Genomic DNA, 19,111 nt, shown 5'->3' with positions numbered 1-19,111 from the left:
GTTGTTGTTCAGTCTCTAAGTCATCCCTGACACTTTGTGACCCCATAGACTGCATCACATCAGCCTTCTCTGACCTTCACTATCTCCCTGAGTTTGCTCTAACCCATGTCCATTGTGGCAGTGATGCCATCCAACCATCTCATCCTCTGTCACCCCCTTCTCCTCTTGCCTTTAGTCTTCCCCAGCATCAGGATCTTTTCCAGTGAGTCAGCTCTTTGAATCACGTGGCCAAAGAATTGGAGCTTCAGCTTCAGCATCAGTCCTTCCAATGAATATTCAGGGCTGATTTCCTTTAGGATTAACTGGTTTGATCTCCTTCCTTTCCAAAAGTCTTCTCCAGCACCACAGTTTGAAAGAATCAGTTCTTAGGCACTCAGCCTTCTTCATGGTCCAACTTTCACATCTGTACATGACTACTGGAAAAACCATAACTTTGACTATATGGACCTTTGTTGGCAAAATGATGTCTCTGCTTTTTAATACATTGTCTAGGCTTGTCGTTGCTATTCTCCCAAGGAGAAAGTATCTTTTATTTTCGTAGATGCCATCACTGTCTGAAGTGATTTCAGAGCCCAAGAAAATAAAATCTGACACTGTTTCCTCATTTTCCCCATCTATTTGCCATAAGGTGATGGCACTGGATGCCATGATCTTAGTTTTTTGAATGTTGAGTTTTAAGCCAACTTTTTCACTCTCCTCTTTTACCTTCATCAAAGAGGCTCTTTAGTTCTTCTTCACTTTCTGCCATTAAAGTGGCATCATTTGCATATCTGAAGTTGTTGATATTTCTTCCAGCAATCTTGATTGCAGCTTGAGATTCGTCTACCCCAGCACTTCACATGATGTCCTCTGCATATGAGTGAAATAAACAGTGTGATAATATACAGCCTCAGTGTACTCCTTTCCCAATTTTGAACCAGTCCATTATTCCATGTCCAGTTCTAACTGCTGTTTCTTGTCTTGCATACAGGTTTCTCAGGAGGCAGGTAATATGGACTGGTATTTCATCTCATTAAGAATATTTCACAATTTGCTGTGATCCACACAGTCAAAGGCTTTAGCATAGTCAATGAAGCAGAGGAGATTTTTTTTTTAAATTCCCTTTCTTTTTCTATGATCCAGTGTATGCTGGGAGTTTGATCTCTGGTTCCTCCGCCTTTTCTAAATCCAGCTTGTACATCTAGAAGTTCTTGGTTCACATACTGCTGAAGCCCAGCTTGAAGGATTTTGAGCAAAATCTCACTAACATGTGAAATGAGTGCAATTGTACAGTAATTTGAACATTCTTTGGCCTTGCCTTACTTTGGGATTGGAATGAAAACTGACCTTTTCCAGTCCTGTGGCCACTGCTGAGTTTTCCAAATTTGTTGGCATAATGAGTGCAGTGTTTTAACAGCATCATCTTTTAAGATTTGAAATAGCTCAGCTGAAATTCTATTACCTCCACTAACTTTGTTTATAGGATGCTTCCTAATACCCACTTAACTTCACACTTCAGGATGTCTGGCTCTATGTGAGTGATCATACCATCATGGTTATCTGGGTCATTAAGACCTTTTTTGTATAGCTCTTTTGTGTATTCTTGCTACATTTTCTTAATCTATTCTGCTTTTGTTAAGTCCTTGCCATTTTATTGTGCCTGTCTTTGTATGAAATATTCCCTTAGTAGCTCCAGTTTTCTTAAAGAGATCTCTAGTCTTCTCCATTCCATTGTTCTTCTGGATAGTACCCCCTCCCCCCCCCAAAAAAAAAGAGAAAAATTTGAAAATATATTCTCACAAAGACATTTGTATACCCATGTACAGAACATTATTCATTATAGCTAAAACATGGAAACAACCCAAGTGTCCATTAAAAGATAAATGGGTAATCAAAGTGTTATATACATATGACATGGAATTTATTCAGACTTATAAGGAAAGAACATTCAGATTCATGCAACAACATGGATGAATCTTGAGGTCATTACGGTAAGTGAAATAAACCAGTCAAAAGTAGACAAATAATATATGATCCCACTTATATAATATATTCAGAGTAATCAAAATCATAGGAACAGAAAGTAGGCTGATGTTTGTCAGGGGCTGGGGAGAAGGAGCATAGGGACTTATTGTTTAATGGGTATGTAATTTCAGTTTTACAAGAAAAAGGTTATGGAAATTGATGGTGTTGGTTTCACAGTGTTATGAAAGTGTTTATACCGCTTCACTATACACTTCAAAGTTTATGGTGGAATATTTTAAGGGATGTATGTATATTTTACAGCAATACAAATTGAATAAAAATATATGAAGTGGTGACACGGGTGAAAACTGGGATGCACAAGCATATAAAGACTTACCCCTGAGACCCTTGGCATTTGGCCCAAGTCACTGTATATTGTAAAGGGTGTACACAAGGGCAAAACCCAAGCCGTCTGAATTTTACAAAAGCACGACTTGGCATTTCTACCCAGATGAGACCACTGGTACCATCTGCCTTACAGCCAGCAGATGGTGCATTTTTCAGTTGAATTATCCCCATTTAAGTGATTGCCTCCATTACCCCCTCTACCCAATTTCAGATGCAAAGCTAAGCTTTAGATCCTTGCCAAACTTCTCTTGCCAATGAAGCTCACAGTTTATATATAAAGCACTTGTGCACAGATTGGTTTACCTGGGTTTCCTCACAACTTAACAGAATCAGCAATCTTACAGTTCACATTTCACATTAATTGATTATTGATGAATAATTCCATATATTAATTTAAAACATAATGATTTTCTGTTTTTCCTGGCTTCCCTATTTCTATAATTACAAATTAAAATGGAAATCTTTCTTGCTATTGCTGTATCTGGATATTTTGGTGCCAAATATAGATTAATTTACTTATCCACTTATTCACCAATTATCGATAAACTATTACATGCCAAGGCAAAATTCTGCTGCTGCTGCTAAGTCACTTCAGTCGTGTCCGACTCTGTGCGACACCATAGACAGCAGCCCACCAGGCTCCGCCGTCCCTGGGATTCTCCAGGCAAGAACACTGGAGTGGGTTGCCATTTCCTTCTCCAATGCATGAAAGTGAAAAGTGAAAGTGAAATCGCTCAGTCATGTCTGACTCTTTGCGACCCCATGGACTGCAGCCTACCAGACTCCTCCGTCCACGGGATTTTCCAGGCAAGAGTACTGGAGTGGGGTGCCATTGCATTCTAGCAGTTGGAAATACAAAAATGAACAGAGTTAAGTCCTTGTTCTTATGAAACTTACATTCTGTTGGGGGAATCAGATATATAACAATGGTAAATAGATCGATACATAAATAACAGATTGATAGATGTTAGTGCTAGTGCTAAGTAGAAAAATAAAGCAAGGTAACTGAGTAGAGGATACTTCAAATAGGTGTGGATGTCTAGGTTTAAAGCTGTCTCAGGAATTAGTAATATGGAGCAACAAACCTTGCTGTTAGTAATTATTCCTCTCAGCAACAGTAGCTAGCATTTACTGAGTGCTTTACATACATGATTCTTACTATTACCTTCACTTTACAAAGGAATAAACTGAGACTTGGAGAAAGCAAAATGTTTTAAAACACCAAGATCATAGGGCTAATAAAGGGCAGTGAAAGTGTTATTCACTCAGCTGTGTCTGACCCTTTGTGACCCCATGGACTGTAGCCTGCCAGGTTCCTCTGTCCATGGAGTTCTCCAGGTAAGAATACCAGAGTAGGTAACCATTCCCTTCTCCAGACCCAGGGATTGAACTTGGGTCTCCTGCACTGCTGGCAGATTCTTTACCACGAGAGCTGCCAAGGAATTTGAGTTTAAATCCTGTCTCTGCCATTAATAAAGAGCAGAGATGGGATTTAAATTCAGGTTTTCCTGAATTCCAAGCCCATGCTTCTACTACTGAACTATGATGGATATTTCCTTTATTAAATTATTTTGTACATACTTAACCAAGTCGGCTCATAAGCTATGTTGCCTCTTTCAGTTCCTGTGTCTCATCCTGTCTTCACCTTCAGCCCTGCTGGGCCCCAGGCTGTGGCAGGAGATGTGTTAGAGCTTCACTGTGAGGCCCAAAAAGGCTCTCCCCCGATCCTGTACTGGTTTTATTACAAGAATGTCACACTGGGAAGCAGAGAGGCCCCCTTTGGAGGAGGAGCATCCTTCAACCTCACTCTGATGGCAGAGCATTCTGGAAACTTCTCTTGTGGGGCTGACAATGGCCTGGGGGTACAGCACAGTGAGATGGTGATACTCAGCATCATAGGTAGGTTGGTGGTACCTGGGCTACAGGTTACATTTATAGTCAATAAAATATTTCTCCAATAGACTGTACAAATCCTCCCAATGTCAAAGAGTTATTAACATGAAACCAAGGCTTGGGGCTTCTGGAGATTGGTACTGATTTCATGGGGACAGAGAAGGGAAAAGAAATAAATTTTAATGTTAGATTCTGGCAATCACTTTCCCTGTGCTATTATTTTGAAAATTACAAATTATACTGGAAATGATTCCAATTGAGAAATCAGAACCTGGCAAAAACCTGTCCTAATATATAGCTAGTCCCACACTTACATAGTTTTTGTCTGGATGAAATATATTTGGCACTGAGCTCAAGTATAGGTCTCTTCACTTAGGACCACCCAGTAACACAACAACACTTATCACTGAGGGAGTCACCGCAGGGCTACTGAGCATCCTTGGCCTTGCTGCTACTGCTGCTCTGGTGCATTACTTCAGGACCCAAAGGAATTCAGGTACGTGGCTATATCTCACTCTTTGATGTTGTGACTTTTGCCATTGCTATTATTATTTCGACTTGTGTAGTGCATCCTACAAAGGTTGATTATTCTTTTCCAAGTACTGATCACACAGATTGGCAGAGATAAAAAGGCAGAACAAATTTCTTAATGAAGTTGTTAGTCCATGTGTTTCATTTGAGTTTTAAATCAAAGAGTAGAGTTTTGTTTTCATTTAAAAATTAGAAGTTAAGTATTTACTGTTCCAACCTCAGTCCAAAGCTTAGTGAAAATAAAAAGAATGAAAGAGAAAGTCTTTCATCCGTAACAACAACAGAAATAAACAATAGCCATAGGAACAATCCATAAACTCAAATATATTTAAATACCATTTAAATATAGTGATATTTAGATAAAATTAAGATATTCTGAGAATGAAATTAAATTTTCAGTTTCTGATTGTTTGTTGCTATTATGTGTGTGTTAGTCACTCAGCCATGTCCAACTCTTTGTGACCCTATGGACTTTAGCCCACTGGGCTCTTTTGTCCATGGGATTCTCCAGGCAAGAATACAGGAATGGATTACCAGTTCCTTCTCCAGGGAACTGGTTGAACCCAGGGGTTGAACAGGTCTCCCACATTGCAGGCAGATTCTTTAACATCTGAGCCATCAAGGAAGCCCCTTGTTACTAGTGTATAGAAATTCAATTGGTTTTTCTATATTGGTCTCATATCCTACAACTTTGCTAAACACACTTATTAGTTTTGTCAATTTCATCAGATTTTCTACACAGATGATCAAGTCATCTATGAATAAAGACAATTTTATACCTTCTTTTCCAATCTCGATTCCTTTTATTTCTTTTTCCGTAGTGTACTGACTAGAACCTCCTGTACAATGTTGAACACGTGTTAAGAGAACAGACGTCTTAGTTTTGTTCTTGAGCTTAGGGAGGGGGAAGTATTTGAACTTTCACCGTTTACATATGATAATCTTAGCTGTGGATTTCTTGTAGCTACTGTTTGTTAGGCTGAAGAAGCCCCTACTAATTGTAATTTACTGACAGTTTTTATAGAACAAATGCTTTTTCTACATTGAGAAAATCATATGATTTTATTTTCTAGTCTATTGATACAGATTTTGGATTTTGAATGTTGGATGTTGAAACAGCTTTGCATTTCTGGGGTTAACCTCACTTGGTTATAATTTTTGAATTTGATTTGCTAAAATTTTGTTAAGAATGTTTGCACCTATGTTCATAATGGATATTGATTTTGTAGCTTTATTTCTTATCATTTCTTTTTCTGGCTGGATGTCAAGGTAATATCCATTTAGTTAAGACATCCAGAATCCTTCATTCCTCTTTGTACATATATACATCCACATGGTATCATTTTATCTCTGCTTAAAGGATTTCTTGTTAACATTTCTTGTAGTATGAATTTGTTGGTGAATTTGATTGATAGTGTTGAAGTCTTTGATATCTGTACTGTTTTTTCTCCTACTTTATTGATTATTGAGAGAAGGATATGAAAATCTTTAACAGTAATTGTGGGTTTTTTCATTTCTTCTTGCAATCCTATCAGATTTGCTTCATATATCTTGAAACTCTATTATTAGGTGCACAAATATTTATCGCTGTTATGTGTTTTTGATGAAATGACCACATTATCTTTTATGACTTTATGACCTTTTTATTCCTGGTGGTATCATTTAACCCTGAAACACTATTTGATATTAATAAAAATTAATTAATGTTGTATTAACTATAGGGCTTCTCTGGTGGCTCAGGTAGTAAAGAATATACCTGTAATGCAGGAGACCCAGGTTTGATTCCTGGGTTGGGAAGACCCCCTGGAGGAAGGAATGGCTACCCACTCCAGTATTCTGGCCTAGAGAATCCCATGGAAAGAGGAGCCTATATTAATATATTGATATCAAATAATATTTCAAGGTAAATTATACTACCAGGAATAAAAAGCTATATAATTAATGTTGGGCTTCCCAGGTGGCTCAGTGGTAAAGAATCTGCCTGGCAAAGCAGGAGACACAAGAGACGTGGGTTTGATCCCTGGGTTGGAAAGGTCCCCTGGAGGAGGAAATGGCAACTTGCTCCAGTATTGTTGCCTGGAGAAGCCCATGAACAGAGGAGCCTGGAGGGCTACAGTCCATGAGGTTACAAAGAGCTGGACACAACTGAGCATGTATGCATAGAATTAATATGCTTGATATTTCTTTTTTCCACTCTTTAAAATTTTAACCTATTTGTTTTTCTATATTTAAAGCATATTTTTATAGATAGCGTATGGTTAATTCTGTTTTTTATCCAATATGGCAGTCTGTTTCTACTTTCTAACTTTAAAAACTTTGACCATTTACATTAATATGATTGTGGATACAATTAGGGTCCTATGTCTATTATTTCCCTATTTGCTCTCTGCTTGTTTCATTTGTTCTTTGTTTTCCATTTCCTTTTTTTGTCTACCCTCTTGGGTATTTTTGTGATTCAATTTTATTTCCTCTGTTGGTTTATTAGCTGTATAACTCTTTGTTTTGTTATTTTAGTGGTTATTTTAAGGTGTATGGTATACATATCTATCTTATCAGTCTACTTACAAGTGGCATTGTATCACTGCATGTATAGCATGAGAATATTATCATTGGGTACTCCATTTTTCCCTTCCCTGGTACATTGTTACTACCTTTGTAAACAATCAGTTATTTTAAAAAGAAGCTTACATATAGTTTAAAAATATTATACATTTACTCATACAGCTAACACTTCAATGTTTTTCATTCCTTTATGTGTATCCATATTTTCATCTGGTATCATTTTTTTTTTCTGCTTAAAAGATTTTTGTAGGATGGGTCTGCTAGTGATTAATCATCTCAGCTTCTGTATGACTGTAAAAGTCTTCGTTTTGCATTCATTGGTGAGAAATATTTGTGCTGGCATAGACTCCTAAGTTGAAAAAAAATTTTTTCTTTCAATATTTAAAAGATGTTGCTGTGCTGTCTTCTTGTGTGCATGGCTTCTGACGGGAAATCTGCCATCATCCTTGACTTTGTTCTTACGTGACTGCTTTAACTTTTCTCTCTGAATGCTTTTTTGTTGATCAGAAATCTTGGGATGTACGGACTGTTTTATTCAGTGCTTTGGGTGCTTATAAGCTTTCAAGACTTTATATTTGGAACTACTAATCCTTTACTTTCTGTCTTTCTCTGTGGTATAACACGAACTCTCCTTTTCTATCAGGCCAAATGATTCTGTTTTCCTTTTTTTTTTTTTGGCTCATACTGAAAATCAAGCAAATAAACAAATAATTGGATCTCAGTTTAATGAAAACCATCTTAATGATGGTGGTTAAGCATGTCTTCTTACTTCTACTTTCAGGTCAATCAATGGTCCTTTATCCTTCTGCTTCTTTGTATGAAAAATGACATCATTTCACATCATTTTGTGACTGATATTTACAGCTACCTAATATTTTTTCAAATGATATTATGTATGCAATTTTTATGTAGCACTAACCCTGATCAGTTCAGTTCTCTTCAGTCGCTCAGTCATGTCCGAATCTGTGATCCCATGGACTGCAGCACGCCAGGCTTCCCTGCCCATCACCAACTTTAAACTTACTCAAACTCATGTCCGTTGAGTCAGTGATGCCATCCAACCATCTCATCCTCTGTCATCCCCTTCTCCTCCTGCCCTCAATCTTTCCCAGCATCAGAGTCTTTTCAAATGAATCAGTTCTCTGCATCAGTTGGCCAAAGTACTGGAGTTTCAGCTTCAGCATCAGTCCTTCCAGTGAATATTCAGGACTGATTTCCTTTAGGATGGACTGGTTGGATCTCCTTGAAGTTCAAAGGGCCTCTCAAGAGTCTTATCCAACACCACAATTCAAAAGCATCAATTCTTCGATGTTCAGATTTCTTTACAATCCATCTCTCACATCCATACATGACTACTGGAAAAGCTATAGCTTTGACTAGATGGACCTTTGCCAGCAACATAATGTCTGCTTTTTAATATGATGTCTACGTCATAGTTTTTGTTCCAAGGAGTAAGCGTCTTTTAATTTCATGGCTGCAGTCACCATCTACAGTGATTTTGGAGCCCGAAAGATAAAGCCTCTCACTGTTTCCACTGTTTCCCCATCTATTTCCCATAAGTGATGGGACCAGATGCCATGATCTTCGTTTTCTGAATGTTGAGCGTTAAGCCAATTTTTTCACTCTCCTCTTTCACTTTCATCAAGAGGCTTTGTAGTTCTTCTTCACTTTCTGCCATAAGGGTGGTGTTATCTGCATATCTGAGGTTATTGATATTTCTCCTGGCAATCTTGATTCCAGCTTGTGCTTCATCCAGCTTGGCATTTCACATGATATACTTTGCATATAGGTTAAACAAGCAGGGTGACAATATACAGCCTTGATGTACTCCTTTCCCAATTTGGAACCAATCTGTTGTCTCATGTCTAGTTCTAATTGTTGCTTCTTGACCTGCATACAGATTTCTCAGGAGACCAGTAAGGTGGTCTGGTATTCCCATCTTTTTAAGAACCTTCCACAGTTTGTTGTGATCCACTCAGTCAAAGGCTTTGGCATAGTCAATAAAGCAGAAATAGATGTTTTCTGGAACTCTCTTGCTTTTTTGATGATCCAAAAGATGTTGGCAATTTGATCTTTGGTTCCCCTGGCTTTTCTAAATCCAGCTTAAATATCTGGAAGTTCACAGTTCACATACTGTTGAAGCCTGGCTTGGAGAATTTTGAGCATTACTTTACTAGCATGTGAGATGAGTGCAATTGTGTGGTAGTTTGAGCATTCTTTGGCATTGCCTTTCTTTGGAATTGGAATGAAAACTGACCTTTTCCAGTCCTGTGGCCACCGCTGAGTTTTCCAAATTTGCTGGCACATTGAATGCAGCACTTTTACAGCATCATCTTTTAGGATTTGAAATACCTCAACTGGAACTCCATCACCTCCACTAGCTTTGTTCGTAGTGATGCTTCCTAAGGCCCACTTGACTTCACATTCCAGGATGTCTGGATCCCGTCCAGTGATCACAACATCACGGTTATCCGTGTCATTAAAATCATTTTTGTGTATAGTTCTTCTGTGTTCTTGCCAGCTCTTCTTAATATCTTCTGCTTCTGTTCATTTCAGTTCAGTTCAGTTCAATCGCTCAGTCATGTCCAACTCTTTGCGACCCCATGAATCGCAGCAGGCCAGGCCTTCCTGTCCATCATCAACTCCCGGAGTCCACTCAGATTCATGTCCATCGAGTCAGTGATGCCATCCAGCCATCTCATCCTCTGTCGTCCTCTTCTCCTCCTGCCCCCAATCCCTCCCATCATCAAAGACTTTTCCAGTGAGTCAACTCTTCACATGAGGTGCTTCTGTTAGGTCCATACAATTCCTGTCCTTTATTGTGCCCATCTTTGCATGAAATGTTCCCTTGTTATCTCTACTTTTCTTGAAGAGATCTCTAGTCTTTCCCATTCTATTGTTTTCCTCTATTTCTTTGCACTGATCGCTGAGGAAGTCTTTCTTATCTCTCCTTGCTATTCTTTGGAACTCTGCATTCAAATGGGTATATCTTTCCTTTCCTCCTTTGCCTTTTGCTTTTCTTCTTTCTTCAGCTATTTGTAAGGCCTCCTCAGATAACAATTTTACCTTTTTGCATGTCTTTTTCTTGGGGATGGTCTTGATCACTGCCTCCTGTACCATATCACAAATCTCTGTGTCCATAGTTCTTCAGCCACCCCGTCTATCAGATCTAATCCCTTGAATCTATTTGTCATTTCCACTGTATAATTGTAAGGGATTTGTTTTAGGTCACACGTGAATGGTCTAGTGGGTTCCCCTACTTTCTTCAATTTATGTCTGAATTTTGTAATAAGGAGTTGTTTATCTGAGCCACTGTCAACTCCCAGTCTTGTTTTTGCTGACTGTATAGAGCTTCTCCATCTTTAGTTGCAAAGAACATAATCAATCTGATTTTGGTATTGGACATTTGGTGATGTCCATGTGTAGAATCTTCTCTGGGTTGTTGGAAGAGAGCATTTACTATGACTAATGCAAAGAGTCTAACCCTGATAGTACTCATCATAAAATCTACCATTCATTTCGAATCTATTATATGTGATTTTTTAATATGTCCAGTTTTGTGTCCATTTGACTTCAATTCAACCACTATTGCTATAACTATATTGAAGATGAAGAAATGAAGAATTCAGGAAGCTAACAACCTTTCCAGATTCATGTATACCTAGTAAAAGTCAGAGTTAGGGCATAACTGGGGTCTCTCTAGCCCTTAAGTCCATATTCTCTCCATTACATTTTTGTTTTTTTTAATGTCACTCAGTCGTGTCTGACTCTTTGAGACCCCATGGACTATACAGTCCATGGAATTCTCCAGCCCAGAATACTGGAGTGGGTAGCCTTCCCCTTCTCCAGGGGATCTTCCCAACCCAGGGATTGAACCCAGGTCTCCTGCATTGCAAGCAGATTCTTTACCAGCTGAGCTACAAGGGAAGCCCAAGAATACTGGAGTGGGTAGCCTATTCCTTCCCCAGGAGATCTTTCCAACCCAGGAATCGAACTGGGGTCTCCTGCATTGCAGGTGGATTCTTTACCAACTGAGCTGTGAGGGAAGTCCCCATTACGTCTTGGTGACTTTTAAAATGCTGGTTGCACCTCCTACCTTAAAAAGTTACTTTTCTATATCATTGCCTGTCTGGATTTCATTTATCAATCGGTAATATACTGGACATGCAGACACGGGAACTTGAGTATTGCAGTTGATAATACTAAAAAACAAAAACAGATTGCTGTCAGTACAACACCAAATAACGCAAGAGAAGGAAAGATTACCAATCATTGTTTTATATGCTCCATGAGGGCAGAGGCGCAGGAGGTTCTGTCCTCCAGATTTAGGGGAAATTGTTGTTTTAAATGTCAAACATGACTAAGAAATTCTGACAGGCTACCAATCAGAGGGCCTTTGCCTATCACAACTCAAAATCTTGCCTACTGTACTTCCCTCCAAGCAAAGCCTTCCTTCTCATCATTGACCAGTCTTCTCAGGGAAGAGCTCAGGCCTTTCAAATTCTTCCAAAAATGAAGAATTCTGCTCCTTAAGCCTGATTGTTTCCTCCAAGTTGCCTAAAGGAGTGGTGTATTTATTAGCTCTATAACTGCTTGGATTAGCATTCTGGTAATGTAACACCCTCCAAACCCCAGTCTCCTTAGCTTTGTGATGGTCATGATAATAGTATCTACATTATAGGCACTATGAGACAATCTATGTAAATTGCTGAGCACAGTGCCTGGCCAAAATATCTTCAGTGAATATTAGCTTATATTATAAATAGCCACGTTTTGGGTCTGTTTTCCTTCAGGCAAATGAAGAGATAGTCTGACTCTCAGATACACCCTAAAATTAGTTAACCTGTCTACAAGTAAGAATATTGGTTGTTGACTGATGAGGTTACAATTCCAGAGGAGAGAGATACAGGCTAGGATTACGCTTATATGCCTTTAGTTTAACTCAGGACACCTGGTTCCCGAAGTCAGGGTCTGAAGGCATTAATCAGTCATTTTTTGTGGTATGTAAAGGTGGCTCAGTGGTAAAGAATCCACCTGCCAATACAGGAGACACAGGAAACATGGGTTTGGTCCCTGGGTTGGAAAGATCCCCTGGAGAAGGAATTGGCAACCCACTCCAGTATTCTTGCCTGGGAAATCCCATGGACAGAGGAGCCTGGTGGGCTACAGTCCATGGAGTCTCAAAGAATTGGATATGACTGAGTGACTCACCACACACACAAGCCTGCATACATCGACTTTGGGCAATAACCTGTGTTCTCTAAGCCTGGTGAGACAGATACAGTGTGCATGCATGCTTAATTGCCCAGTCGTGTCTAACTCTACGACCTTTATGGATTGACTATGTGACTGTTAAGGAGCCTCATGGACAGGTTCCTTTCTACATGGGATTTTTCAGGCAAGAATACTGGAGTGAGTTGCCATCTCTTCCTCCAGAGGATCTTTCTGATTCAGGAATCAAACCCAAGTTTACTGCCTTGCAGGCAGATTCTTTACCCACTGAGCCAACAGGGAAGCCCAAGACAGATATAGCTGCCACTGCTGCTAAGTCACTTCAGTTGTGTCTGACTCTGTGTGACCCCATAGATGGCAGCCCACCAGGCTCCCCCGTCCCTGGGATTCTCTAGGCAAGAATACTGGAGTGGGTTGCCATTTCCTTCTCCAATGCATGAAAGTGAAAACTGAAAGTGAAGTTACTCAGTCGTGTCCGACTCTTCGCGACCCCATGGACTGCAGCCTACCAGGCTTCTCCATCCATGGGATTTTCTAGACAAGAGTACTGGAGTGGGTTGCCATTGCCTTCTCCAGACAGATATAGAGTCATAGGTAAAAGGCAAAGGGCAGACATGGGAAGCTTAGGAGGAGGGCTGTATTGGACAGGCCAGAAAGACTTCAATATTTCAGTGTTGATGGAAATATTATATATTTTTAAGGCTGAGGGGTAGGCTTTCAGATTAGGTTTACATTTAATCATCAATTAGGTAATTGTCTTCCCTGGTGGCTCAGACGGTAAAGCGTCTGCTTACAATACAGGAGACCCGGGTTCCATCCCTGGGTCGGGAAGATCTCCTGGAGAAGGACATAGCAACCCACTCCAGTATTCTTGCCTGGAAAATCCCATGGATGGAGGAGCCTGGCAGGCTACAGCCTATGGGGTCGCAAAGAGTTGGACACAACTGAGCGGCTTCACTTTACTTCACTTCAGGTAATTGTCAACTTGTTTTTTAGTCCTTGTAGTACATAGTTTAATTTGTTCAGTTGTTTAGCAAATCTTTATTAAATATTTTCAAACTTCTAAGCACAGGAAATACAAAAACAATTAAGACAAATTTTGTACCTTCAAGTAACACACCCTTTCATGAAGCAGTGTTTGAGGCAAACACAGAATTTGATAATTACAATGCAATATGGTAATTTTAATATAGCAGGGTTCTATGTGCTTCAGGGGAAGCTCTGGAGGAGGAAGGATAAATTGGAATTAGGTGAAAGGGAAGGAAAGAAGGGCTATGGAGAAGACAATATGCACCAAATGCTGTTGAAATGGACTTGCAAGGTCATAGATAAAGGAAGGTCTGACTACAAGAGTCTTGTAGTCCCATTGAATCATACTTGTATAGCAATTCAGTATTAACTTTAACCCCTCTCTAGGCCATAGTCTGCTTGTCTCCACCTCATGGGGCTGCAGTCAGAATAGAGAGGTGGGAGTAGGGGAAGCACTTGGCCTAGAGTTAAACGTTAAGTTTAACTTAATGTTTCTGCTTCTGCTGTCTCAGTTACAGACTATGTAGAGTTCATTCTATTGACTGAATGACTGAGAGTAATTGTGATTCTGCACAAACATCTCTTCAGATCCCACCTTCCTTCTCTATAACATGACCTATGGGGTAGAGCCAGATGTTCTCAAAGATTTGCCATAGCTGAAATCTAGGATGGATTTGATTTCTGGGAAAGGACATTCTAACACAGATCACTTATCATCAATGTTCCTTTGTTGTTTTTCAGAAAGACTTTCCACCACCAGAACACCTAGGTAAGGTTTCTGCTTCTGGTGCTGTGAGCCTTTTCATTTTATTTATGTTTCCAAGATAGAACATGAAACTATGTGCATTTAAAAGTATTTTACTTGATTTCTTATTTAAATTTTCAAATGCTTGGTGGGGAGGGATAAATTAGAACAAGATTGATTCACACACATTACAATGTATATCAATAAGATAGATAACTAATAAGGACCTACTGTATAGCACAGGGAACTCTGCTCAATATTCTGTAATGGCCTACATGGAAAAAGAAGCTAAAAAAGGGTGTACATATATATATATATATACATATATATATATACACACACACATATATATAATAACAGATTCACTTTGCTGTACACCTGAAACTAACACAACATTGCAGATTATACCCCAATAAATTTATTTTTTTTCAGGTTCAAATTCTTATGACATAAATGTGGTACTGCAGATGGTGACTGCAGCCATGAAATTAAAAGATGCTTACTCCTTGGAAGGAAAGTTATGGCCAACCTAGATAGCATATTAAAAAGCAGAGACATTACTTTGCCAACAAATGTCCGTCTAGTAAAGGCTATGGTTTTTCCAGTAGTCATGTATGGATGTGACAGTTGGACTATAAAGAAAGCTGAGCACCAGAGAATTGATGCTTTTGATTTGTGATGTTGGAGAAGACTCTTGAGAGTCCCTTGGACTGCAAGGAGATCCAACCAGTCCATCCTAAAGGAGATCAGTCCTGGGTGTTCATTGGAAGGACTGATGTTGAAGTTGAAACTCCAATACTTTGGCCACCTGATGCGAAGAGCTGACTCATTTGAAACGACCCTGATGCTGGGAAAGACTGAGGGCAGGAGGAGAAGGGGATGACAGAGGATGAGATGGTTGGATGGCATCACTGACTCAATGGACATGAGTTTGGGTAAACTCCAGGAGTTGGTGATGGACAGGGAAACCTGGTGTGCTGCAGTGTATGGGGTTGAAAGGAGTCAGACATGACTGAGCAACTGAACTGAACTGAACTGAAATGTGGTTAGGAAGGCTACTTTCAAACATAGTTATGAATGAGCATACTTATACTTGGACTATAAAGAAGACTAAGTGCCAAAGAATTGATGCTTTTCAACTGTGGTATTGGAGAAGACTCTTGAGAGTCCCTTGGACTACAAGGAGATCAAACCAGTCAATCCCAAAGGAAACCAACCCTAAGTATCCATTGGGAGGACTGGTGCTGAAGCTGAAGCTCCAATACTTTGGCTACCTGATGTGAAGAGCTGACTCATTAGGAAAGACCTGATGCTGGGAAAGACTGAAGGCAGGAGGAGAAGGGGATGACAGAGGATGAGATGGTTGGATGGCATCACCGACTCAATGGACATGAGTTTGAGCAAATTCTGGTAGATGGTGAAGTACGGGGAAGCCTGGCAGGCTGCAGTCCATGGGGTTGCAAAGAGTCAGACATGACTGAGCGACTGAACAACAAAATACTTACTTATACATGGAATTAATGTTGTTTACTATCCATCCATCTTAATTTATCTTCTTCCATAAGTGTGCTCTAGCAGAGAACTGACCACTTAATGACATCATCTTTCTTAAGGCTTTATTTATTTATTCCCTTATTGTTCATTTTCCCACTCATACACTTATTCAGGAGACTATGATTGAATGCTGGCAGTGTTCAACTCAACAATGTTAACTGTGGAACGAAATGAAATTAGAAAAAAATACTTTTCCTGAAGAGCTTTCATAGTATTTTACAGGAAAGGTATATCATTATAATATGAGGTAGAAAACTGAAAGGGACCTTAAAAAAAGACAAAGGCCGATTTCTGAGGGAATGTAGAAGCTTCTGTTAATTCATGCTGAAGCATTTCAACTTTTGAAAATAATTTAAAAGATAGGTAAATACAAGTGTTTATTCTATCAAAGGGATCTTGAACTGTGTAGTCTTTGCCCTCTGATCTTGCCTCAGCTGGTCTTTTCTGTAATGTTGCCCTGGCTATATCTTGCACCGTACTTCTGACATTTTCTCAAAAGAGCCATGCAGACTCAGAGTAAGCAGCCATGATATTTTACATAACCATGCTGGGCTCTTCCTGCATATTGATTTTCCCGAAATGCTATATAATCCACAAATACATTTCTCTTTTTCTCTCTCATCACCTCATCATAGTTACAGTCCCAGGGAGTTTAAGGAACCTTCCGGAACCTCCAACACAAATCCTCAAGAGCCACTGGACCCAGTGGAACCGCAGCCAGTGTACAACAATGGTGAGGACTTCCTAAGGGACAGAGAGCTCCAGGAATGAATCAGGAGGGAAGAGAGAGTGAGCAATAGTCCATGGTTCAGTCGTATTCAATTTTTAAATGATATTTCTGGCCGTATGTCAGGGATAGTAGGTGGTTATAAACTTGGTGACTGGAAGAAGAGTCTGTAGTGTGAGGTCTTGACTACAGCCAACTGTAATCTATTCCTTCACAGTGAATCCTGGAGATAGTGACCTGGTTTATTCCCAGATCTGGAGCATCCAACATACAAAAGAAAATTCAGGTAAGACAAACTTGAAATAAATAGAGGCAAGACGGCAGTGTTTTATCAGATCCAGCAAAGGAGTTTTGATCAAAGAGTCATCTCAAATATGAATCCAACATGAAAGGCATTAACTGTTCTTCTTATAATACAAATCCTATAATCATATCTATTCCTTCTTACTTGTGTACACTGCCGTCATTACCCGATAAATTCATTAAGGACAGATACTGTATTTCTTTGCTAATATGTCAATAGCATCTAGTGTTCATGCTTAGAAAACTATAGGCCCCCTAAATAGTTTTTTTCTTTTTTTTAGTAAATGAATGAACATAATTACTAAATTAAGGCTTTTATTATCTAATGAGTAAAGAATTGTAATTCTTTTAACTGTTCTTTTTATTTCCAATATTGTTCTCCTTCCAACCTTGGGTTTGATCCCTGGGTTCCTGGATTGGGAAGATCCCCTGGAGAAGGGAAAGTCTACCCACTACAGTATTCTGGCCTGGAGAATTTCATGGAATGTATAGTCCATGGGGTTGCAAAGACTTGGACACGACTGAGTGACTTTAACTTTCCAACCTTCTAACAATCTGTTCCCAGAATGATCCCTCTGAGATGCACAATTGATCACATCATTGTCAAGATTAACTGTCCTCAACAATTCTTCATTTTAAAGCACGGCCTTTGCCTCCCTCCATGCTTTTGTCTTTCGTCTAAGCTCTGCCTTATGTCCTTGCTTTAGCCATGTTAAACTCTCAGCATTTCCTTGATCAAACTGAGCTATTTTGTGCTTCTTATCTGTCTTGTGAAGAAAGCTGAGCACTGAATAATTGATGCTCTTGAACTGTGGTGTTGGAGAAGACTCTCGAGAGTCCCTTGGACTGCAAGGAGATCCAACCAGTCCATTCTGAAAGATATCAGCTCTGGCATTTCTTTGGAAGGAATGATGCTAAAGCTGAAACTCCAGTACTTTAGCCACCTCATGCGAAGAGTTGACTCATTGGAAAAGACTGATGCTGGGAGGGATTGGGGGCAGGAGGAGAAGGGGATGACGGAGGATGAGATGGCTGGATGGCATCACTAACTCAATGGACGTGAGTCTGAGTGAACTCTGGGAGTTGGTGATGGACAGGGAGGCCTGGCATGCTGCAATTCATGGGGTCACAAAGAGTCGGACACGACTGAGCAACTGAACTAAACTGAATGTTCTTGCCTCTAGTTGGCCTATAACCCTTAGTCACATTTCTAGGCATAATTCAATTATCACTACGAAACTCATAATGATTCCCACCAGCCCTCCCTATCTCCTGACCTGAGAGGAACTGATTATTCTTTAGTGCAACAGCATAGTTTAATACGCATTTTTATCTTGGTCCTTATAATACTTGTTGAATTTGTTTTCATCTCTATTTTTCTCCATAATGGTAAGATTTCTGATCATATGCACAGAGTTTGTGTCATTTTTGCTTCCTTATAAATTACTAATGCTTAATAGGAGGTCATTATTCACTGAATACTTACTGGGTGGTTAAGTAAATAAAAGAAATCCAAATAGTCTCTTGGAAGGATTGAAGAAATACACACACTGAATTTTCTCAGTGTTAACGTTGCAAATCTTTGGCTTACTGGGAATTTTCTTTGTGATCTTAGAGTCCCAAGCTGCTATTGGAGAATCCTCCTCCAATTTCTCTGTGCAAAGTGAAACGAATCATATTTACTTCCTTCTCCCAAATGACCAATATAGACATTGTTGTTGTTGCTTAATTGCTAAGTTGTGTACAACTTTTTGCGACCCCATGGACTGAGGCAGATGAGATTTCCCTGCCCTTCACTATCTCCCTGAGTTTGCTCAAACTCATGTCCACTGAGTTGGTGATGCCATCCAACCATCTCATCCTCAGTTGCCCCCTTCTCCTCTTGTCCTCAGTTTTCCCCAGCACTGGGGTCTTTTCCAGTGAGTCAGCTCTTCTCATCAGGTGGCCAAAGTTTTGCAGCTTCATCTTCAGCATCAGTCCTTCCAATGGATATTCAGGTCTTATTTCCTTTAGGATTGACTGATTTGATCTCCTTGCTGTCCAAGGACTCTCAAGAGTCTTCTCCAGTACCCCCATTTGAAAGTGTCCAGAGAAGAATTGCTTTATGGTCCAACTCTCACATCTATACATGACTACTGAAAAAAACCATAGCTTTGACTAAATGGACCTTTGTTGGCAAAGTG

At 39.6% G+C, this 19,111-nt stretch overlaps 1 protein-coding gene across 1 annotated transcript in view; it reads left to right on the top strand.

Moving 5' to 3' along the window:
* FCRL3 (Fc receptor like 3) overlaps positions 1–19,111 on the top strand; it is a 60,971-nt gene that overhangs the window by 38,539 nt on the left and 3,321 nt on the right. The window contains exons 9-13 of the mRNA XM_013976235.2: positions 3,973–4,251; positions 4,622–4,745; positions 14,345–14,368; positions 16,534–16,631; positions 16,843–16,911. Coding sequence (XP_013831689.2) covers positions 3,973–4,251; positions 4,622–4,745; positions 14,345–14,368; positions 16,534–16,631; positions 16,843–16,911 — 594 coding nt within the window. The remainder of the gene's footprint in view (positions 1–3,972; positions 4,252–4,621; positions 4,746–14,344; positions 14,369–16,533; positions 16,632–16,842; positions 16,912–19,111) is intronic.

Source organism: Capra hircus, chromosome 3, assembly GCF_001704415.2.
Source record: "Capra hircus breed San Clemente chromosome 3, ASM170441v1, whole genome shotgun sequence".
NCBI classification, from domain to species: domain Eukaryota; kingdom Metazoa; phylum Chordata; class Mammalia; order Artiodactyla; family Bovidae; genus Capra; species Capra hircus.
Note: the sequence above shows the minus strand (reverse complement) of the source record. Positions and strands in the feature narration are given on the sequence as shown.